General features: G+C 44.2%; 1 protein-coding gene across 1 annotated transcript in view; it reads right to left on the bottom strand.

The window, feature by feature from the left end:
* Positions 1-25510, bottom strand: part of LOC112266037 (ephrin type-A receptor 7-like) — a 216247-nt gene that overhangs the window by 156906 nt on the left and 33831 nt on the right. The window contains exons 2-3 of the mRNA XM_042295710.1: positions 22289-22353; positions 16100-16772 (exon numbers count right to left, since the gene is read on the bottom strand). Coding sequence (XP_042151644.1) covers positions 16100-16772; positions 22289-22353 — 738 coding nt within the window. The remainder of the gene's footprint in view (positions 1-16099; positions 16773-22288; positions 22354-25510) is intronic.

Here is a 25510-nt window from a genome sequence, read left to right on the forward strand (position 1 = left end):
TTTGGGCCTATTGGTGTGTACTCTAAGTACAATGCAGAGCATGTGTCCTAGTTTGAGTCCATTTTTGTCTTTCAAATTATTTCTACATTTCCAGAGTGCCTGTTCCACGACTAAAACCTTTAACACTCCCTGCCACTACAAAAATAGTCTCCTAGGGGAGACACTGCAGAAGCACGCCGCAGGCACACATTACCAAAGCATACAATCCAAACACACAACTCCCAGGGGAGACTATTTTTGTAGTGGGGAGTCCCCAAAATCGATCCCTTTTTGACGTACAAGCTGTGCTGCTCGCTTTGTGAGGAAACGGCCTCGTGTCTTCCCTTGGCGTCGTGTGACGCTTTCAGTGGCTGGTGATTCTGCTGCAGTGATCTGGCAAGTGTTGCTGCTGGCTCAGAAAAGCTATGCGTTTTCACATTTGATGGGGCATTTTCCTCGTTTAACAGAGCTGGAGTGTCCTTGTCCTGTACATGTTTGCCTTTGTGACGAGGAGAGCAGGAAAATGGGGTAGTCCTGACAAATACAACGATGTACAACAGATGACTGTCATTAACTTTTATTTACTGTAGGGCCCAGAGTTTTTCCTCTGCATGTAACCTGACCGAGACAAACTCCAGGTCTTAGGAAAACCTCATGCCCTAGTTAGTATAGGCTATAATTATGGCCTAGAATATCCTGGTCAGGTCAAATGGCCAGGGAAAAACTCTGGGCCCTAACTTTAATTCACAACACTACACCGGTATTGTCACTGGTGGGGCTGAGGGTGGTCTGTGAATACCTAACGACCACCGCGGTGCACCCTGGGAGCTGTGAGGGCGGTAAACCAAACATACCACCGCATCGGCACCAGACGGTAAACGGGTCTGTTCTTGCCCAGGAATTTTATCGCATCACGACACGAGAAGAAAGCACGTACGGTGCAAAGGTGTTTATGCTTGGGAACGGGGGATAACGTAGAGGAGAGAGAGGGAGAAACGGTGTTGTGCTCCTCTGCCGGGTCCAACGTCGGCCCATGATTCATTACAAATGAAATGTCACCCTGGAAGGCTGTAATGTGGGGGCGGCCAGCTCCCCTGCTGTGTAATTGAATTTTACAGTCGTATAAACAACAGTCACTGAGGAGTGTGTGTGTGTGTGTGTTATTAATGACGTGTGTTTATGAGCGGAGGCCTCTGATGTGACATCAGAGTGTAGAGGACCCAGGGGGACAGTAGCCGAAACACAGACGGGTTTGAAACGGCAGACGTGTCACCTACTCAGTCAGTGACTGCACTGACGGTCACACACACACACACACACACACACACTCACCTACTTCAGTGCCCCCATATACACACAGCAGCCCTCCGTTCCCTTCCCACCTAAACACACACCAGTGGAGGCTGCTGAGGGGAGGATGGCTCATAGTAACGGCTGGAATGGAGCGGAGGGAATGGCATCAAACCCATGGAAGCCATGTGGTGGAAGTATCTGACACCATTCCACTCATTCCAGCCGTTACTATGAACCCGCAATCCCCAATGAAGGTGCCACCAACCTCCTGTGACACACACTGACAAACTATTATAAACACACACACACACACATTATGGTCGAGACGATACAAGTATCGCAATGTTTTTTCCATGGTAAAAATGAAAATACGAAGCTGACTGAACTCTGTGGTCCTTTAAAAACCTGCTGTATGTAAAATATTGTGTGCTATAGCTTGGAAAATAAATAAATACATGTGACTCTGGATGGCAACATAATGATGTTTGTTTCCAGGAGCCGATCGTGGACTACAGGAAATGGACAGCTGAACATGCCCCCATTCACATCGATGGGGCTGTGAGGAGCGGGTCGAGGGCTTCAAGTCCCTGTGTCCACGTCAAAGGATCTATCACGGTCCACACACCAAAACAGTTTTGAAGAGGGCACAACATTGTTTTTTCCCCCTCAGGAGGCTAAAAAAGGTTTGGTATGGACCCTCAGATCCTAAAAAGGTCCTACAGCTGCACCATTGAGAGCATCTTGACTGGCTGCATCGCCGCTTGGTATGGCAACTGCATGACATTCGACCACAAGGTGCTACAGGGAGTAGTGTGTACGGCCCAGTACATCCCTGGGAACGAACTCCCTGCCATCCAGGAACTCTATACCAGGCGGTGTCAGAGGAAGGCCCTAAAAATTGTCAAAGACTCCAGCCACCCAAGTCATAGACTGTCCCCAAACTACTGCACGGCAAACGTATAGGAGTGTTAAGTCTGGGACCAAAAGTCTCCTGAATAGCATCTATCCCCAAGACGTAAGGCTGCAAAATAGTTCAATAGCCAACCACATATCAACCCGGACTATCTGCATTGACCCTTTTTAAACTTTAATCTCTTTTTGCCACACACATGCTGCTGCTACTGTCTATTATCTATCCGATTGCCTAGTCTAAGAACCTACAATTCCTCATAACCCTGCATATCAACTTGGAACTGGTTCCCCATCATTGGTCATTGTGTCTTTATTCCTCAAATTATTATATATATACGGTTGAAGTCGGAAGTTTACATACACTTAGGTTGGAGTCATTAAAACTAGTTTTTCAACCACTCCAAATTTCTTGTTAACAAACCATAGTTTTGGCAAGTTAGTTAGGACATCTACTTTGTGCATGACAAGTATGTTTTCCAACAATTGTTGACAGATTATTTCACATCTAATTGATTGTATCACAAATTCTAGTGGGTCAAACGTTTACATACACTAAGTTGACTGTGCCTTTAAACAGCTCGGAAAATTCCAGGAAATTGTAATAGCTTTAGAAGCTTCTGATAGGCTAATTGACATTTCAGTCAATTGAAGATGTCCCTGCTGATGTATTTCAAGGCCTACCTTCAAAACTCAGTGATTCTTTGCTTGACATCATAGGAAAATCAAAAGAAATCAGCCAAGACCTAAAAAAAAAAAGAAAAGTTGTAGATATCCACAAGTCTGATTCATCCTTGGGAACAATTTCCAAACGCCTGAAGGTACCGTGTTCATCTGTACAAACAATAGTACGCAAGTATAAACACCATGGGATCACGCAGCCGTCATACCCGCTCAGGAAGGAGACACGTTCTGTCTCCTAGAGATGAACGTACTTTGGTGTGAAAAGTGCAAATCAATCTCAGAACAACAGTAAAGGACCTTGTGAAGATGCTGGAGGAAACAGGTATCATAGTATCTATATCCACAGTAAAACGAGTCCTCTATCGACATAACCTGAAAGGCCGCTCAGCAAGGAAGAAGCCACTGCTCCAAAACAGCCATAAAAAAGCCAGACTATGGTTTGCAACTGCACATGGGGACAAAGGTCATACCTTTTGGAGAAATTGTCCTCTGGTCTGATGAAACAAAAATAGAACTGTTTGGCCAAAATGACCATCGTTATGTTTGGAGGAAAAAGGGAGAGGCTTGCAAGCCAAAGAACACCATCCCAACTGTAAAGCACCGGGTGGCAGCATCATGTTGTGAGGGTGCTTTGCTGCAGGAGGGACTGGTGCACTTCACAAAATAGATGGCATCATGGGGAAAAGAAAATGATGTGGATATATTGAAGCAACATCTCAAGACATCAGTCAGGAAGTTAAAGCTTGGTCGCAAATGGGTCTTCCAAATGGACAATGACCCCAAGCATACTTCCAAAGTTGTGGCAAAATGGCTTAAGGACAACAAAGTCAAGGTATTGGAGTGGCCATCACAAAGCCCTGACCTCAATCCCATAGAAAATTTGTGGGCAGAACTGAAAAAGCGTGTGTGAGCAAGGAGGCCTATAAACCTGACTCAGTTACACCAGCTCTGTCAGGAGGAATGGGCCAAAATTCACCCAACTTATTGTGGGAAGCTTGTGGAAGGCTACCCAAAACATTTGACCCAAGTTAAACAATTTAAAAGCAATGCTACCAAATACTAATTGAGTATGTAAACTTCTGACCCACCAGGAATGTGATGAAAGAAATGAAAGCTGAAATAAATAATTCTCTCTACTATTATTCTGATATTTCACATTCTTAAAATAAAGTGGTGATCCTAACTGACCTAAGACAGGGAATTTTTACTAGGATTAAATGTCAGGAATTGTGAAAAACTGAGTTTAAATGTATTTGGCTAAGGTGTATACAAATTTCCGACTTCAACTGTATATATAAATATGTATATATATTTTTTATTGTATTCTGCATCGTTGGGATTGTCCCGCAAATAAGACTTTCACTGTTAGTCTACACCTGTTGGTCACGAAACATGTGACAATTAAGGTCACGAAATTAAGGTCACGAAACATGTGACATTAAGGATGTTTCCGAAAGAAGTTATATCCGCTTCGTGATTTGATTCCTTTCCACGATACTAATGAGTATCATGATACTGGTATTGTCCTGGCCCTGATACGCACACTCACACACCACTTTACATCACATTGCAAATACAAGAACTGAATTATTCATAAACACACAACCATCTATACTCTGGACCCATATGAATGAGGCAATAACCATGGCCTATAATGAGCCAACAGCCGGCTCATATCCCATCACAGGTGGCATGTGGAGGGGAACTGTGTCCCTCTAGGCAGCCCTGGGGACAGTCTTCCGACCCTAACTAACCGCTCCAGAGGACATCACCCCGTCCCCAGGTCCTTAAAAACCACTCCTAAGGTCCCCACAAACCACAAATCCACCCTGGGGCTTTTTATCTCAAAGGGACTTCACCATCTGCATCTAAAGCTGGGATAGGCTACCCAGTCCCCACAGGGAAGGCTGTTCCGGGATCAGTTTTATCCCCCAGGGTGTGTGTGTTAGGGAGCATTCAACACCTTTATTACCAGCTACAGCTCAGCAGTTTACCAGCCCGGCCCGCGGCCTGTCTGTCAGTCCGGCTGCTGCCTCGTAAAACCACCAGGGATTTATACACCACGCTATAACACCGGCCAAATGAAAATGATGACACCGGGCGGAGAGAGAGGGGGCCTGGTGTTTCAGAGCTGGATGAGCAGTGGTGTGTGCGTCTCTGTCTGTGAGTGCGGGAGGTAGGGCTGGGCGATATATCAAATTATTTTGATTAATTCAAATATCTATGTTTTAGCATGATGTTCCAAATGTCTGTCGTAAGAATCAAGGTTAATGTTGTTTCGTTTTGAGAGAGTTCTCTTTTTTTGGACTTGTGTTTGCACAGAAGGAGCAAAGGAGACCAATCAGCTCCCCCTGCCACTCACAACAACGACAACAAAAGATAACTTCTTCCTCTCTGACAACATGCAGTTTAAACTCGATATTTGCATTTGAGGTTTGCTCCTCCAGAACCAGTCACATGAACAGCGAAACGCTCAGACATTTTACTGTAATAGACGAGCACTTCTTCGTTATAACAATACCCTTTTATTGTCTCATCTCCCAACATATAGATCAGAGCAGACCCTACTAAAACAAAAAAAGTATGAATGAACATGATAGTGGGAAATTAATGCTCAGGTTATGTCGCGGGCGGCATTGCGGTACCACGTACCCGCTAGCAGCATTTTAGCCACAGGCTCATGTGCTAGTTTTCTAGTCTGTGTTTTAGAAATGTGCAATGAGCATTAAAAAAAGAAAAGACAAAACAGGAACTGGCAACTATTTCTTATTCTGAGAAATAAGCATCCTGTTATCTAGGTAAACCACTTGATTTCAAATCTTAAAGTGAACAGGCTGCTGTTCAAACAGTTGGAGGCGGACAGGAGGGTGTGTTCCTAACAGTTCTGTCTTGTTAACAAGCAAATAGATCCAAGTTGGCTAGACTTGAAATATAAAGATTAGCTGGCTACTCACTCGCACGTGGGCTTGTGCTTCAGAGATTGTTTATGAGACCCGTGTTCATTTTCTATCATGTCTGCAAGTGGATGTGCATTGTGTGTGGTTCTGGTTTAATTTGTAAAAAGATAAATAATGGATTTTCATAAAACAGACCGGAAAGCCAGATCAGTGATTATTACAAAAAAGCAGGTTAAACTATTTGGATACAATAACTCAACTATTAGTGGGTCTTATGGTTGTGGAAGGCTCACCTTTAGCCCAGGTATAATTTTACTTGAAGTGTATTGACCTTTAAAGCTTCAAAAATGATCAAGATATATATCGTGAATCGCCCATAAATTTGATTTTTAGGCCATATTGCCCAGCCCTATGAAGGGGAGACTGTAAATTAAGTGAAGGCATGAAGCCTGTCAGTGCGTATGTGTGTTGGGACTGTAATGTCTAAAGTCATGTCTGTCATGAGGGGCGGCAGGTAGCAGGTAGAGCATTGGGCCAGTAACGGAAAAGTTGCTAGATCGAATCCCCAAGCTGACAATTTAAAAATCTGTCATTCTGCCCCTGAGCATGGCAGTTAACCCACTGATCCTAGGCTGTCCTTGTAATTAAGAATTGGTTCTTAACTGACTTGCCTAGTTAAATAAAGGTTTGATTAAAAATTCATTTAAAAAGAATTCGTGTACGTGTGGATTTAGAGTGGTAACAACAATTAAGTGTACGTGTGGATTTAGAGTGGTAACAACAGTTAAGTGTACGTGAATGAATGTTTGACAGGCACAAGCTACTCTGGTTACATATCTGGGAGTCCTTGTGTTTTTCAAAGTGAAATGACAGACCGAGTTCATCACTGTGTGTAGTGTGGGTGAGTGTCCCTGGCACAGCAGGAGCGACAGTGTGCCCCCCCTATACTTCTAGAGTAGTTCTCTATTTCTCTGAGGGTCACTGGGGTTCCGTGATCTTGGGGGAGGAGTGTTGAGTTCATGAACACTCCATCCATCCAACACCCAGCCAGGAACTATTTCAAACACTGACATAGAGGGGCCGAGCAACCCATTCCCAGCTCCACTGAGGCACACACCTGGTCCAATATGATGGATGATGAGTGGAAATAACTCATTCAACAGTAGATTTACACTAACGGATGACAGGTATTCAGTGTCAGCCTCCACAACAGTGAACAGAGACAAACAAAGAAAGAAAGGGTGTCAGACATTTGCATGTGAGAGTGTGTGAGGATGTTCCCCATGTTCTGCTAAGCCATCGGAGAGAGAATGTGCATTTTAGCATACACAACTCCACCACACAGATCCCCCACCACACAGATCCCCCACCACACAGACACTTGACTTACCTCATATCCTCTCGAGGCTAGCTGAATCAGACTGTGTGTGAGACTAGACTAGGAGGCCAGGGGCTCTGAGGGGACATTGATAGTGTGCACTCTGTAGGGAGGGAGGAGACATTTAACACCCCCTCCTGGCTGTGTATGCCCCTCTAGCCCCCCGAGGGAGGTGACCTTCAGGGACCGGCTGCTGACTGGAGTCAACACCAGACACAGGGGGCATCAGGGGAAGGAAGATAAAGACTGGCAGGGAGGTTAAAAGGAGTGGTGGTGGCAAAGAGAACAGGGGAAGACGGGAGAGGGAAAACAAAGTGAGAGAGGGGAGGGAAAGAGGGGAGGAGAACATAGAAGAGGAAAAGAGAAGAATGAGAAAGAGAGGAAAGACAGGAGGGTGAAAGAAAGCGGAAAAAGACTTGAGCAGAGAGGGTTGCTCTAGCCTATCACGTTGATAGTATAGCACCTAAGGTGTTCAGCATCTCCCTCTCCGTCCCTTCCCTCCAGCTCTCTCTCAGTGTGACAGTGGACCCACATTAACCCTAGGGCTTGGCAGGAGCGCCATATACCACACTGCGCTGGAAATGTCACGGATAACATCCCCTTCAGTGTGTCAATTGTGTGTGTGTGTGTGTGACAAAGAGACAGAAACAGATGGATAGAGTTAAGGACAGATTGTGAATGTGAGTCAGGAAGTGTGGGAGGAAGCCAGAGTCTGTGCACGCACATGTGCCATTGTGTTTGTGAGTAATATGCATGTGTGTATCTGTGCCATCTTTTTGTATGTGTGCGAGTTGTCCATCTCGGTGTGTGTGTGTGTGTGTGTGTGTGTGTGTGTGAGTATATGTGTGCGTGAACATAGGAGAGATGCAGGTGTCTGTGGAAATGTCATCCATTTTCTTTGGGGTGGGGTTAGGTGACAAATGACAACAAAATGAGGCGTCAGAGCGGTGCCAGGGCAAGCTGGCAGAGCAGCCTTCCTATACAAGGGGGCTGAGAGAGAAAACCCACTGCAGGCTAGCAGAGCTGTGAATACAGAGACCCAGATGTAGTCTGGCAGCACACTCAGATACATCACACACCCTACATTTCAATACTTCCCCTCTCTATTGGTGGTTAGTTAGAAGCAGGAGTGCCAGGTTAAGACAACGGGATTGATATTACACAGACAGGCTGTTAGGAGTTATATCCAATCTGATTCTAGACCAGTTTTAACCAACTGATATTGTTGCATCAGGACAGCTAAGGTGACTCTGGGTCAGTCAGTAGGCATCCTCAGCTCACCTCTCGCTGCGGTGCGTGGAAGGGTTGTATGTGGCGTGTTGGACCAACGATTCTCAGGACAACGTGCTCCAAGAGTCTAGCCCCTTCCTTCTCTCCCTTCATCTCCTCTTCCTCCCGGGTGAAGGAAGGCAGAGGCGGGTCTGTGCCAAGCCATTTCAAGATCCTCGGTGTGTGCGCATGCATGCGTTAGCGGCGAGCAGTCTCGATGGCCTGGCTAAATAAATACATCAGATGCTTGAGTAAGAAGCGTGGGTTTTGTCTCCCGCCAGAGCGTGAATTATTGAAACTGAGCGCAGAGAGACAGCGAACATTAGTGGGCGTGAGGTAGGGAGGGGAGGGCTCCACCCGCCTCCGCTTTCCAACAGATGGGCGAGGATGGCACCTCGCCAGGGGAGGACCAGAGAGAGAAAGAGCGATGGGTTTGGGAAAAATGCAAGAGAAACGTGGTGAAGGAGATGGAGAGAGAGCAGAGAAAGTGCCCAAGAGGGCGAGAGAGGTAAAGCGAGGACAAGGAGGCGAGGGAGTGACAGAGGGCCAGAGCTATAAAACATACTTCCACGCTCCAGTGCCAGCACATAACGGTGTCTCTGGCCTCGCAGAATGTACGCCCGTTAACCTGACTCACCCTGTCTCCCTCTGCCTTACGGACCCTACAGCAGAGAAGCAAAAGAGAAGGAGTAACGAGGGTGGGGCTAAGAGTGAAGAGCGAGTGGGACCAGTGGAGAGGAAAGAGGGGATGTGAGAGAAGGACAGGGAAGAGGAGATAGAGATACCAGAAAGGGAGGATGAACGGGTACAGTATAAGAGAGGGACTAGGAGAGATGGGACAGGGAAGAGGAGATAGAGACACCCAAGAGGGAGGATGCATGAGGTAGAGTATGAGAGAGGACCAGGACAGAGGTGTTTGAGGAAGTCAGCAGTACACTCTTAGGGAGTACTCTAGGGAATGTGCGTGTGTAAGTGGATAAGCCTCCAGCTGGACAGCAGAGTATATGAAACAGAGATAATGACAGGAGGAGCTGCTTCAGGCATTGTCTCTAATTATAGAGAAGTCAGTTACTGTACACCAGCTAGCCTTAAAACAAGAAAACCACAAGCAAGCGCACACAGACGCGCACGCAACCACTAGCACGCGCTAGCTCACGCACACGCACTAGCACACAGAGCACCGCACATTTTGAGGTGAAATATGAATAAGTGATGGTGTTTCAGAGCGCCACAAACTACGTGTTGAGGTTCGAGGGAGGAGGGCTACAACTTAGACAGGTGCCTTCCCTTCCCTGGAGACCAGGGCTGTATCTCAAACCGACACACTGAGCAATTTGAGCATTCGATCCCTCAATATGCGCGTTCACCAGTCATCGCAAACGCTAGTTGTCGAGTCATCGAGCGCTCTACTGTGCCCTTCAGAAGAAGCCTCTTTAGCGAGTGGGCATGCTATGCCGACTCGGCGCCATTGGCAGCAACTTCTTCCCATTAATCTTAGCATGTTACCTAGCAACAACAAATCATTTTTATGTCACCCTCAAAATAGTCAGAATTTATCAAGAAATCCATCATTCATTTTGAAGTTGAATTTCGAGATCTTAGCAGCACGATTGGACATCTAGCTAAGGAGTTTAGGTGTATTACCAATGTTTGATCATGTACACAAAAACCTATACTTGCTAGCTAAGCCTGAGCCAGTCACTTCATATGAAATGAAAGCGAGCCAACTAGCTAGTGCGCCACTAAATGCAATGCTCCTTCCATAAGCAAGCTAGCTAGCTACTTTAGTATCATTTTATCACAATTAACACGTTTTAATGAAGCACCAAACAACCTGCTCTGTCAGTACAGCAGTACTGCTGCGCTGTGCGTTTAGCTGACCCAACGTTATGATTTGTGCTTTGGAAATACGCTGAAGTACCGACTGCCTGCTGGGAACATGTCTACAACTTCATCAGCAAGCTGTCAAACTACTGTAAACAAGTGACAAGTTATATTCTGTTTATCAGTGCAGTGCCCAACATCCTTAACTAGCGCTAGCAAAAAAATCCATCCCTGTGTTTGTCAGTGAAATTAGCTACAAAGAGCTAAAACCAGCTGATGAAATCACTGGCAACCAATATACTTGCACATATTTTATTTTTTAGAATTGTGACCAACCGGCTTGATCTTATGTAGCAACATTTAAAATGATGTTTTTTAAAGTAGAGACTCAGAGCTAGAAATAGTATATCATACACTAAAGTTGAGGAACAATGACAAAGTCTCACTTTTGAGAAAATTGAATATTTTGGTAAACCTACTGGAAAGCTCTTCTTTGTCTACACCCATTCAGCATCGTTCACACCCTCTTAAGCCTTAGCCCCACCCATCTCTTTAAGGATTCACATGTGAGGCCATGTACTAAACAACCAAATATTAAAACTAAAGGCTGGTTTATACTATGGGTTAGGGATGCAGAATATATCAGTGAACATATATTGGAATCGGCTGATATTAGCTAAAAATGCCAACATCGGTATCGGCCCGATGTCTAGTTTAACGCTGATGTTAAAAACCGATGTCAAAGCTACCGCGCATACCTTTATAACATTAGGTACATGACGTAATGATACCACGTAAAATTTTGCGCTACACATGCAACACAGCATTCCTAACCTAGCCCACAATGTATGCTGTGTGGATCGAGCAGTCAACAAGTCGAGCAGTCATTTGAAAGAGAGTAAAAGTTCAGCGAGACAACGCAAAGGTGAAATCCATTAAAGCCAAGATAATGCAATTCATTGCCCCTGACAATCAACTGTTCTCTGTCGTGGGTGATGTTGGCTTTCGCCTACTGGTCGAGCACTGGTACACACCACCAAGTGCGCTATTTTTCCAGATGTTGCCCTACCGGAGTTACACATTAATAGCGTCACTGCTATTAACTTCACGACATGCATACTATGGAACGCCGTTTCGGTCTTTGCGTGTCAAAAAATATATATTAGCACTGTCAAAGCTGTACAAAAAAGTCTGCAAACAAGCAAACACCGGCCTCGAACATTGTGTTTACAATATCGCTTTGGTAATGAGGTATCAATTGCTCGACCGCAACTTCTGGAGTAGCTAGCTTAAGCTTGGTACCTAGCTAGCACTAATACAACCAGCCAGAAATGACCAGTAGAAACTGCAGTCGTTTTCATTATTATTAGCAAAGATTTCGGAATCCTTGTGAGTAACTTGCCACTTGTTGTTCGCCTATTGAAATTGAACTTCAGTTCATGAAAATAAATAGCTAGCCAGCTACTTAACCCTGTTGCCCAAAGCTAACGTTATTAGCAGCCAGCTAGCTTCATCTGGTTAGTGAGGCTTGACCGGACCCATTTATGTGTTGTGAAGCTAGCCACAATAAGGATTAGGCACAATGATGGAATTTGCCGTTTGCCTTCTAAATAAAAGTATGTAATTGGCAGTGATGTAAATGAATACAAATAGTATAATTATGCCATAATTTTATTTAAGGCTAACCTCCTTGTCCACTATTGTGGATAATCCTTATTGTGGCAAGCTTCACATAGATGGGTCCGACCACCATAAACCAAATAAGAACCGTCTTATAAATTAGGGTTATTTTAGATGACACCTAGCTATATAGCTAACTAGCTAACTACAGCTATTGAAACCGATAATGTTGTTTTGCTATGTTTTTGTGGAAGAACATTGTTTGCATCCAATGGCTAGCTAGCTTTTTTTTATGACAAGCACGAGACAACTTTACCAGCATCATAACATACGTATCGATGAATCATTGTGACATATGAAATACGAGTGATAGTAATTACACAGTAATTACACATTGATTACACCATGTAAAAATGTATAAACGCATTAAATTATTATGTGATGTGCAGTCATATTCAAGTCCTGATTGGTCAACTCAGCTTATTTGACACGTCAAAGACCCAATTGGCGTTCCATAGAAATCCTGGTTGAGAATGAAACTGAACAAATGAACCAACGAAACAGCATAGCAAGTAAGTGAAATAAATAGGTTTTCATTGTTTTACTGGTAATGGGGACATATGTAAATGCCAACAAAATAACTTTATTTAACTAGGCAAGTCAGTTAAGAACAAATTCTTATTTAAAAATGACGGCCCGGACAACGCTGGGCCAATTATGCGCCGACCTATGGGACTCCCAATCACGGCCGGATGTGATACAGTCTGGATTCGAACCAGGGACTGTAATGAGACCTCTGCACTGAGATGCAGTGCCTTAGACCGCTGAGACCATGTGTGTATGTTAACTATTTAACTGTACTAGAATGCTTAAAAGGCCACTAAAATTTGAAATATCGGTTATTGTTCTGGGGGTTTTTTTTGGCAAGGAAAATATTGGATATCGGTATCGGTGTGTTTTTGTGAATTTAATCTGGAGTGCTGGAGTGCTCTCTGGGTGTTTGTAAACGCAGAGCGTTGTCATATTGTCTGTTCGTAAATTCAGAGCGTTTTGCTCTCGGAGCGCACACTGGACGCTCTGGCCGAGGAGTAGGGTTGATCCGAGCATTCCGACCTAACAACAGTAGTCAAGCACTCAAGTTATTAACTGGCTAATGTTGGCTAGCTTGCTAGCTACCTCCAGACAAATGAGAGAACACCTCACTCTGACCATTTTACTCGCCCTGGCAGAGCTGGTTAGGCTGTTTTTATGTTATCCAGAGCGTTGTTGACTGCAACTGTGCTGCTGGCAACAATTTAGTTCCTCTTTTTTGCCATCGTTTACAGACACCGGCCATATTCAACGGGTGTTGAGCATTCGTAAATTTGTCAGTTAGTTATTCTGCGCTCTGGGACACTCAGACGAGAGTGCTCTAAAGTCAGAGTAGATAACCAGAGCGAATTTACCAGCTACTTCTATCAACAGTTGTTGCAGTGACCTCATGAACATTCTATTGAAATGGTTACTCGCATAGTGGAGTCTTGTTTAGATATGAACCATAATCCCAACTCATAACATTACTACCCTGCATGAATCTGCAGGTAGCTAACCAACAAGTTCAATGTTAGCAAGCTAACATTAGGCTAGAACTAGCAATGCAAATGGCTTTGATACACAAATACTATAACTACACAGATCATACATGTAACGTTAGTTAGCTAACAGTACACTAACTTGAAATGAAAACGACTTTCTGACCAAATTCGAAACGTGTAATATCTGAAAATGTAGCTAGCTAGACTATCTTACATAGAGACACTACTCCCTCTCAGTCACGGATGCCATGGTTGCTCTGAGTTTGAAGATGTAATCCGGAGACCGGTGTTTTATACAGCCAGCCTTCTTTGTGTTCTCCCTTTTCAACTCCGTCTACATGTTTGAAATCAAACCCCAGAATTTTCTCCATCTCCTGAGCTATCATACTCTAATTCCACTGATTTCAAAAATCAGTCCCCCAGTAAGTGGAGAGCAACAGTTATGCAGTTCTACTATTTGATACCTTTCAAAAAGGCCACGTTAGAAAGGATTACCTACACATACTGAGCAGCTCATGTTATAGACAGAAGCATGCTACATGTCAGACCAATTCGAACTCATCTCTCGGCATGTCCAGCCCATCCATTGTCTCAGCCAATCATGGCTAACGGGAAGGTTGCTGACTTTCTGTGGCTAAACCAACCAGGCTCGTAATTTAATAATTTTATTTGTATTTACAGATGGCATACACGTTTGTTATTAAGTCACATGAAAGTCCACATTCCAGAAGGCATTTCTGCCAAAAAACACATTTTGATAAAAAACAAAACAAAGTTTACCTTTAAATAGCTTGCCTAGTTTCTTGAAACTAGTCCCAATTTTGGAATATTGATAAGTGGCAGTTGGGACGTCGAGTGCACATCTTCTCAGTGCTCATTTTGGCCAAAACACTTGCAGACTCGAGTGATCACTATCAAACACAACAGCAAGTGGCCACTTAATTAAGGGCTTAGGGGCCTAGTGTTTGGTTTGACATTCAGCCCAGCTTTACTGTTCAGCACATTACATTGCATCAATCCCTCCTCCCTTACACACAACACAGACAAAGGAAACAAGGTGTGTGTGCGAGAGAGTGTGTGTAGCTACGTATCATATCATGCCCTTCCCTCTCACACACAAAACCCCCGTCTTTCTTTCTCTCCTTCTACACGCACGGGCACACACACCTAATCACAGAAGGGCGTGCAGCAGCTCTAGCCAGTGTATCATCAGCTCTGCTCCACAGAACACGGTCTCTCCCTTTACACCCTATCAGTACCTCCTCAGGCCTCTACTCAATACTACTGAGTAGCGCACACACACACGAGGAAACGCAATTACTCCCAAATCTAAATAAGATACAGGACACACAAGAGAAAGTACTCAAATACACTGTCAAAGAAACATTTTTAAAAACAGTAAGCAAAAAAAGCCTCTCACGCATAGAAACACCTTTTGCCACTCCCTATCCACACACACACACACACACAGTATTGGGTGTGTAAAATGAAATACTAGAATAGGGTGATGTGTGTATGTGTGTGTGTGTGTGTGTGTGTGTGTGTGTGTGTGTGTGGATTCCAAGCCTAATTCCTCAGTTTAGTGGAGCGTTATGGCTGATCAATAGTGCTTGTGCTGTATGGCCTGTGGGAGTGTGAGAGTGCTTGGGCAGTGCTGGCCGTGCATATTCACGCCATTAACAATGAATAGAGCAGTACTCCACTGGGGCTGCCACTGATGGGCAATGACAGGGCCAATCTCCCACTAGAGTCCCAATGAGGCTAGAGCGCTCTCTCTACCAATATGCTATCTCCCCTCTCTCTCGATCTGTCTCTCGCCCTCTCTCGCTATGCTATCGCTCTCTGCCCCTCTCTCTCTGGGTTTCTGTTAGCCTCTCTCAAATCCTCTATTACGCACTCCAAACTCCCTGTAAAACACACAAATAATGCATAACTTCCTGGAACAGGTATTAAGCTCACACATTCACACACACACACACACACACACACTCATACTCATACTGTATATTCTATCAGGAAAGTCCAAGCAAGTCAGCCCTGAGGGACTCTTCTCATTAAAGCACTAACACTTTATTCTCAGTCTCTCGCCCAGTCTCTCTCGCCCATTTTCAAAAAGACACAAGATGGGCTGCGAAAGCTGATTGCAGACACCAGTCGCTCTCTCCGCTAAGACTGTCTGAACCACTGGCTGTGAGGATGAGCCAGAATCTCTAGTCCTGCATCAGAGCACTCACAGCACCCACTGCCTTAACACTGGCCCAAGAGTGTGTGTATATGTTAGTTGGCCATGTACTGCCCACGTGCCACATCCTTAACACAGCAATTCACTACAGTCATCAATATTACAAATGCTGTCTTGTTGAATACAATGACTACATGAGGACAGTGCAGTGCCTGACTCATCCTATTCATAAAATCGTTTCACCCACTTCCCTTCACAATGTTGCCTGCCTCAAACATGATTACAGGTTGTCGATGAAATGTCTCCAACAGCCAGACAGAACTGGTTCAGGTCAAAAACAGAAAATTTCTGCACTGTGATTACCACAAAAACAAAGTCCCCTGCCCGCATTTGTTTCCACCCTCCATACATCCATCACTCTTTTCTTCTATCGTTCCCCCACTCCCTTTACATAACTCCTTCCATCCATCCATCCCGCTTTTTGTCTTACCTTCACAGCTGCTGTGACCCTCCTCGTAACCCGCTGAACAGCTGCACTTCCCGATGGGCACCAGCCACTCCCCCTCAGCGCTGCAGTGCATCCTGGGAGGGCTGTCCGTGTCAACCTCAGAGTTGTTGACGCAGGCTCCCCTGACTTCCACGAGTGTGGCGAACGCTGCCTCCGCAACCGTATCAGAAAACACAGCCAGGTTCTGCACCGTGGCCAGGCAGCGCTTGTAGTACACCCGCACCGCCACCAGGGCCACGCATGCCCCCACATCCTGGAACGCCAGGTGGAACCCTTTCCGGTTCAGGTGTCCGATCTCCCGCACCTCCGTGTTGAGCTTCATCTTCCTCTCGCCAAGGTCGCCCTGCGTGAAGCTCTCATCAGCGGCGATGGTGTCAATCTTGGTGTAGCGTTCCTCGCGGGTCACCCGGCCCAGGTCTTTGTCCGACTCCACGTAGAGCAGGTTGAAGGTCTCCTTGCAGGTGCCTGCCACACCCGGGATGCTGTTGCAGTCGCGTAGAGTGAACTGCAGCTCCACGAAGATGCGCTGGCCACCGCGCCGCGCCACCCAGCCCGTCTGCAGCCAGTTGTTCTGCAGCGCCGGCTCCATCACGTTACACACCTGGTAGGTCCTGATGGGCTTGTACTTCTCATCCACGCCACTAATCTCCTCCCACTGGGGAGATGGTGAGGAAAGGGATAGAGGGATGAGAGAGGAAGAGATATTTAGAGAGGGTGAGAGTTAACCTTTTTGGGATGGGGGCAGCATTTTCACTTTTGGATGGATAGCGTGCCCAGAGTGAACTGCCTCCTACGCTGTCCCAGATGCTAATTATTATTAGCATATTAGTATTAGATAGAAAACACTCTGAAGTTTCTGAAACTGTTTGAATGATGTCTGTGAGTATAACAGAACTCATATGGCAGGCGAAAACCTGAGAAAATATCCCACATCCTGGTTGAATTTTGAGGTTTGTAGTTTTTCAAAGCTTGGCCTACCGAATACAGTGTCTATGGAGTCAAGTTGCACTTCCTACGGCTTCCACTAGATGTCAACAGTCTTTAGAAACTGGTTTGAGGATTCTACTATAAAGGAGGGGCTCATGAGACCTGTTTGAGTCAGTGGTCTGGCAGAGTGTCTCAGGTTCGTGACGCGCACTCCCGACAGAGGTAGCTCTTGTTCCAGTGCTTTTCTTCAGACATAGGAATTCTCCAGTTGGAAGCTTATTGATGTTTTATGTTAAAAACATCCTAAAGATTGATTCCATACATCGTTTGACTTGTTTTCTACAACCTGTAACAGAACTTTTTGGGTTTATGTCTGGACGAAGTACTCGCTCCTCATGAAGATGGATTACTGGGCTGAACCCGCTAACAACGAGTGGCTATTTGGACATAAATGGACTTTATGGAACAAATCAGTTATTTATTGTCGAACTGGGAGTCCTGGGAGTGCCTTCTGAGGAAGATCAAAGGTAAGTGAATATTTAGAGTGTTATTTCTAACTTCTGTTGACCCAAATGGCGGATATTTCTCTGGCTGGATTGGGCTTTTAAAAAAAAAAATATCTGACACAGCGGGCGCATTAAGGAGAAGTCTATCTTATCAATGTTTATTATGAGTATTTCTGCAAAATCACCGGATGTTTTGGAATCAAAACATTACTGCACGTAACACGCCAATGTAAACAGAGTTTTGGATATAAATATGGACATTATCGAACAAAACATACATGTATTGTGTAACATGATATGAGTGTCATCTGATGAAGATCAAAGGTTAATGATTAATTTGATCTATATTTCTGCTTTTTGCGACTCCTATCTTTGGCTGGAAAATGGCTGTGTGTTTTTTTGACTTGGCTATGACCTAACAATCTTATGTTGTGATTTTCGCTGTAAAGCATTTTTTTTTTTTAAATCAGACACGATGGGTAGATTAACAAGATGTTTGTCTTTCATTTGCTGTATTGGACTTAATGTGACTTAATGTGTGAAAGTTATATATTTCTAAAAAATACTTTTGAATTTCACGCGCTGCCTTTTCAGCGGAATGTTGTCGAGAAAGGATAAAGGGGGATTGAGGAGCCAGAAAAAAAACTACAACTAAAATAAGAGACCGACAGAGACAGAGAAATATATACAGTTGAAGTTGGAAGTTTACATACACTTATGTTGGAGTCATTAAAACTTGTTTTTCAACCACTCCACAAATGTCTTGTTAACAAACTATAGTGTTGGCAAGTCAGTTAGGACATCTACTTTGTGCACGATACAAGTATGTTTTTTTCCAACAATTGTTTACAGACTATTTCACTTATAATTCACTGAATCACAATTCCAGTGGGTCAGAAGTTTAAATACACTAGTAGCCTAGTGGTTAGAGCGTTGGACTAGTAACCGAAAGGTTGCAAGTTCAAATCCCCGAGCTGACAAGGTACAAATCTGTCGTTATGCTCCTAAACAGGCAGTTAACCCACTGTTCCTAGGCTGTCATTGAAAATAAGAATTTGTTCTTAACTGACTTGCCTAGTTAAATAAAGGTAAAATAAAAAAAATTGTGGCTTTAGAAGCTTCTGATAGGCTAATTGACATCATTTGAGTCAATTGGCGGTGTACCTGTGGATGTATTTAAAGGCCTACCTTCAAACTCAGTGCTTCTTTGCTTGACATCATGGGAAAATCAAAAGAAATCAGCCAAGACCTCAGAAAAAAAAATAGTAGCCCTACACAAGTCTGGTTCATCCTTGGGAGCAATTTCCTGAAGGTGCCAAGTTCATCTGTACAAACAATAAGTAAGTACAGCAAGTATAAACACCATGGGACCACGCAGCCATCATACCGCTCAGGAAGGAGACGCGTTCTGTCTCCTAGAGATGAACGTACTTTGGTGCGAAAAGTGCAAATCAATCCCAGAACAACAGCAAAGGACCTTGTGAAGATGCTGGAGGAAACAGGTACAAAAGTAAAACGAGTCCTATAATCGACATAATCTTAAAGGCCGCTCAGCAAGGAAGAAGCCACTGCTCCAAAACCTCCATAAAAAAGCCAAACTACGGTTTGCAACTGCACATGGGACCACGATCGTACATTTTGGAGAAATGTCATCTGGTCTGATGAAACAAAAATAGAACTGTTTGTCCATAATGACCATCGTTATGTTTGGAGGAAAAAGGGGAGGCTTGCAAGCCGAAGAACACCATCCCAACCGTGACGCACAGGGGTGGCAGCATCATGTTGTGGGGGTGCTTTGCTACAGGAGGGACTGGTGGACTTCACAAAATAGATGGCATCATGAGGTAGGAATATTATGTGGATATATTGAAAGAACATCAAGACATCAGTCAGGAACTTAAAGCTTGGTGGAAAATGGCTCTTCCAAATGGACAATGACCCCAAGCATACTTCCAAAGTTGTGGCAAAATGGCTTAAGGACAAGAAAGTCAATGTATTGGAGTGGCCATCACAAAGCCCTGACCTCAATCCTATAGGACATTTGTGGGCAGAACTGAAAAAGCGTGTGTGAGCAAGGAGGCCTATAAACCTGACTCAGTTACACCAGCTCTGTCAGGAGGAGCGGGCCAAAATTCACCCAACTTATTGTGGGAAGCTTGTGGAAGGCTACCCGAAACATTTGACCCAAGTTAAACAATTTAAAGGCAACACTACCAAATACTAATTGAGTGTGTGTAAACTTCTGACCCACTCGGAATGTGATGAAATAAATAAAAGCTGAAATAAAATCATTCCCTCTACTATTATCCTGACATTTCAAATTCTTAAAATAAAGCGGTGATCCTAACAGACGTAAGACAGGGAATTTTTACTAGGATTAAATGTCAGGAATTGTGAAAAACTGAGTTTAAATGCATTTGGCTAAGATGTATGTAAACTTCCGTCTTCAACCGTGTATACATTGGGACGTCCTACAGTTGACCCACAACAAATTGGGAGTTGTTGTGGGTCAACTGTATGACATTATCATCCAGACAGAGGGTAAATATCATGTGTGGGTTTGTGCCTGCAGAGACTGGCACTAGGGTTCTGTACTCGTGAAGCAAGAGAAAGACTAAATGATCCTCCAGAGTGTGTGTTAATGTGCCTCCACTCTCCACAGACAAAACCACACATGATATTGAGGAGCAAATGAGCCCCCAGTGTGTGTGTGCGCGTGCCTCCCTCTCCCACAACAGAGAGACAAGACAACAGCGAGAAAGACAAACTACAATGGAGGGGGCCTCCACAGAGACCATAGAGCTGTAAAGCAGCTCACAGCTGCCCACTGACACTATGGGGAGGGAAAATGCAAATGGCTGCCACGTCCAGAATTAACTGGGTAAATAAAGAACAGATTGCAGGAGACGTGCCCACATGGCCGTCATCATTTTGGACTGCAGGTAAAACCGACTCCCCGTGTGTGCTGAGTGAGCAACGCTGCAGCTCTGCTAAACGACCTAGTGGGACTGCATTAGCTAGCCAAACAACTGAACATGTTGAAATATATTATCGAAAAATGCCCTTCTGTATTGTGTAATGTTTAATTGACATCACAAGAGTCAGGACATGTTCCTGGTTAGGTCACAAACTCCTGGCTATGTATTCATTAAGGTTCTCATAGTAGGAGTGCTGATCTAGGATCAGTTTTGCCTTATAAATCACAAATGAATAAGAGGCGAGATGCTTTGGGAACATGCGCCTGTGCTGAAGGGCTATGCTCCTCACACCACTCTGCCTCCCACCATTTTGGGCACTTTCACGGTTTCATCGGCACACACAAATACATAGCCTGTGTATCACACTGAGTTGTAGGAAATATAGGAAGTGTTCAATTAGTTTTGGTAAAGAAATATTATGTTTAAGTCTGACTTATACCAATTGACCATTTTAAGGATGGATATGGAGATTGCCTTTTACATTGACAAACCAGCCAATTTGGTAATGGTATGGTCCTGGGTGCTGCTAAGTCTATGGTGACAGACTCAACATGATTCAGAATATGTGTGTGTGTGTGTGTGTGTGTGTGTGTGTGTGCGATGACTTCAGTGGAACTGTATCCATTCATTGACTAAGTCTAGCTTCCACAAGTTGATTTATAGCAGCAACATTGGACTGGGGTAGTTTATCGAAGACTTGGTCTTGTGGTTTGCTGACAGACAACGAGTTACGAAAGACTGCTGCACTGCAATGACTTGAAAACGTACGTTTCACATACTTCAGCAGTCTGGCTGAAGTATATGAATTGGACAAGTCCATTCATTTCCACTTCAAAATTTGAAGCCCCATCGATTCATAAAAGAGCATAATAAATCATTCACAGTCTTATAGTTCAGCGACAAAATGTATGAGTGGAAGATAAATGATAGCCAGTGACTTCAAAAAACACTTTGTCTTCAGTGATTCTTAAAAACGTTCCTCCACCGAGTATTATTTATCTTCCAGTCACTCATAAGTTAGCGTGCGGTTTTTACAAGCCAAATCGATAGAGGGGACCATTTATGTGGCTGTGTGTGTGTGTGTGCGTGTCTCTGGCGGTGGGTGCAGTGACATTCTGTCCAGGATTAGGCCATCGATTAGCGTGAAGTGACGAGCTCTGCTCTGTTTGGTTCAGGGAGGGGTGAGCGAGGGGAAGGGAGGAGGAGGACAGGGGCAGAGAGGTGGGGACAGTTGTCCACTCACAGTCTGTTTGGGCAGAGTGCTCCCTGGAACTATGTCCACTGAGGTCAGGGGACCCACTCTCAGTTCGAGCTAGAAGCAAGCTGGACTACTCCGTGGCACAAAGAGCTAGGCCATATTGTGATAAATTGATGCGATAACGATAAACCCGAAAGATAAGTTCAGAACATTAATGTGCACCTCACTTGTCCTTTCAACTACTACTAGTTTGATGGCTGTAGCCATCCATTGTCCCATTAACAATTACAATTAACAATTACCATTATTAGCAAAATAATTAGCATTATTTCATGCTAAAACTTCACATTTCGATAGTATAGACTAGTTATCGCAATGAAAGGTATCAGTAAAATGCTTGCGGTAAGTCAGTGTCGATCATTTCTGGTTTATCGTCCCAGCTGTAGTGTAGATGTACACTGACAGAGACACACACTGTCATATGCATTCAGACATGCACGCGCGCAAACTCACAGAAACACACACGAACATTCAAAAGTATACAACAGGCTGGTACACTCACGCCATTGGAGGGGTGCGACGTCCAACCGAGCTCTGCCTGAGTTTCTTTTGAGTTCAGCAGGACCACTGAAAGAAAGAACAGAAAAGATAGCGGGAGAACAGCATTAGGTTAGTCGAAGTCAAACGTCGTTACATTTCGCCAGTCTGCCTCAAGCACCACTCGTCATCTCATGGTCTCAATACATCAGACATTTCGGTCAGTAAGCAGACACTCGCATCCAGAGCGACTTACAGATGCACCTCTACTCCGATAGCTAGGTGAGACAACCCTATATCACAGTCAGAGTGAGCTAACAAGGTGAAACTCTGTTGATGTGCCCTTGAGCAAGGCACTTAACCCTCATTTTCTACAGAGGCGTCGTGCTACTATGGCTGACCCTGTAAAACACCACATTTCACTGCACCTGTCTGGTGTATGTGACAATAAAACCTACATTTTTCATCAATAAAGTAGTTCAGCCCAGTCACTAGTCTTGATTACATGCATTACATCACCAGTATTAGGGCTGGGCGGTATACCCTAATATACAATATATGGGTATTGATGCACCAATCGGTTTGGGTTTTTACTTGACCTTCTAGAATGGTATTTGAATGTTTGGCTTGTTAAACGTGATATGCCATGTGTAACGTCAATTTGTATAGTTTACGCTGCTACTTGAGTCATCCCTCTCTCTCCCTCCACCTCTCCATCCCTCCCTCCCTAGTCCCACCCCGTCACTCAAGGAGTGCATTTGTTGTTGCTCGACCAGACACCCAGCGTTCAGTCTGCATGGACAATGCAGCACATGCAACAATGTTGATGACTACGATGCGGTTTCCACTTTGCTTATTATAGGGTCCCCTAGGAAACACTGACCAACACTTTGGTTCCTACCCTGTAACAATAACTCCTCCCCGGCAATTTAATTTGTCGTCATGTCAAAAAACACTGTATTCCAAGTGTAGAATTAGAACAATCTATATTGTTTGCCATGATTCCAACTGTACGCATGATTCCAACTAAAATCAGTTGCAATATATGTTAAACATAAGTTCTAGATTTTTTTGCCCATAACGTGCAGCCCTACATGACATTGTGGAAATGATCAGATGAGTGCAGGAAATTGATACAAATTCAGTTTTTTGGGGGTGGGTGGGTTGATTATGCATTGAAATCCCTAGGGTCACGCACTACTCATAAAGCGAATGTAGAACTTTTTATAAAGAGGTAATAGCCACTGTAGTTGAGATTTACTCTTGGACATAACTTTAGAACATAAACCTACATACTAGCCATTAGAGGAAAATGAGGTGATTACACACTTGAATATCTGCACTTAAAGTAATAACACCCCACATTATATTTGGGGATTTGCCTAATCTCAAAAGTGCCACCATCGCATAATATTTCCAACTGATAAAACATATTTTCGTAAGTGCATTGATACCATCTGTTCAGGAATTAAGCTTGTAGGACAACATGTTTTTATCCTGGAACTTTAAAAACACAGCAGCTACTAGAAAACAAGCCAGGGCATTAAGGACACAAAAGGGTATTGGAGTCTCGAGAGTCTTTCAGCACCATAGACAGCAAACAGCTAGAGCGGTGGTTCAGCACCCTAGAGTAGGGCTGCCCAACCCTCTATCTGGAGATCGACTGTCCTGTAGGTTTTCAGTCCAACCCTAATTTAGCAGATCTGATTCAGCTAGTTAAGGTCTTATTGAGCAGCTAATAAGTAGAATCAGGTGTGTTATATTAGGGTTGGACTCCAGGAAGAGGGTTGGGCAGCCCTGCCCTAGAGCAATTGCTGCAGCTTCGAGGCCCTGGACAGCACATTCTCAGCCATGACAACCTACATACAGCAGAACTGCTTTTCAGGACCTTGGACAGCTCTTCTACAGTAGCCATCTAACATTTAGGCAGCCTGACTACTGCAACTTCAGTTTTGGTCCGATTTTTCAGAACCTTGGACAGTGCATCTACAATATTAATAATGGATGACAGATTGAAAAGGCTTGGATGCACCAAGGTTGCTCTGATACTTTAGAACATTGGACAGCAGCGCTTCCATAAAAACCCACCGATATTTCGCAACCTTTGATGGGGGCGCTTGCATAATGTGCCATGTCAGCACCTTGGACAGCGCTTAAAAAGTTTTAAAAGTACCACGCCATCCTTGGAGAGATCTCTTTTTTTCAAACTGGTATTGTTCTCCCCTTTTACACAACAGAGAGTCCTGGGCCTGGCTGTGCGTCACTGATAACACACGGCCTTTTAGAGCAGCATCAGAAAAGAGAGGGGGACAGAGAGAGAGAGAGAGAATGAAAGAAAGCGTAAAGAGATCAGAATGACACTTGCCAGAGAGAATGAGAGAGACTAAATAAAGAGAGCAAAGGCATCTGAAAGCAGCAGTCAGTCAGTAGTGCGGACAGAAAGTCAGTGCTCTGATCATAATAACTAATAGGAATGATCACACCCTAGTTAGACGTACTAATGGGCCTTTAGAGGAGGCGTGAGAGAGAGAGAGAGAGAGAACTACACATGCTTCTCTTTGTGGCTAATGACTAATGTAATGGCCGTGACCAATATCAACAGCTAAACACAGATTTCCAGGGGGTCATTTTATAAATATTTGCCTATCGTTTGGTTTAGGACAATGTGGATATTCGAGTCAAGCCATGTTTCTTAATTTTGTGGTTTCGATTCAATGAGGCTGGCTAGTGTCCTTCAAAAGAGGATATGATGAAAGTGAACCAGTCAACGGAGACAGTTATATAATAGAACGCATTACACAACATCAGGTCACCTGTACAATGTCACTTGATCAGAGGATTTATGACATCGTATGAAACTCTTTGGAAACCGTGAAAAACACTGCTAATCTACCTTTGATGGCAATTTGACTAAGCAGCAAAGCAAGGAGCATACGGTCGTTAGCCTAACTTTTTATTCTACACTGTCGTTTTCAAAAGAGGGCAGTGACGCCTATGACTTTGACGGAAGTCCTTTGTTGAAGCCCCATATTTCTCAGAGTGAAGGGGAACTGTCTTCTCCTCTAGCAGCAGCAGTGACGAGCCAGGCAGCCCTGGCATCCAATAGAAGGGCATTTAGTGCTAAACACACAAATGAACTGGAGAGTCCTTGTTCCATCTAACTAGTAAGTGCCGCTCTCGCTCTTCTCATCCTGAAAGGCACTTGTGCCTCATTCTATCGTTTAAATTGGTTTAAATTGAGTTATTC

This window comes from Oncorhynchus tshawytscha, linkage group LG13, assembly GCF_018296145.1.
Source record: "Oncorhynchus tshawytscha isolate Ot180627B linkage group LG13, Otsh_v2.0, whole genome shotgun sequence".
In the NCBI taxonomy this organism is placed as follows: Eukaryota; Metazoa; Chordata; class Actinopteri; order Salmoniformes; family Salmonidae; genus Oncorhynchus; species Oncorhynchus tshawytscha.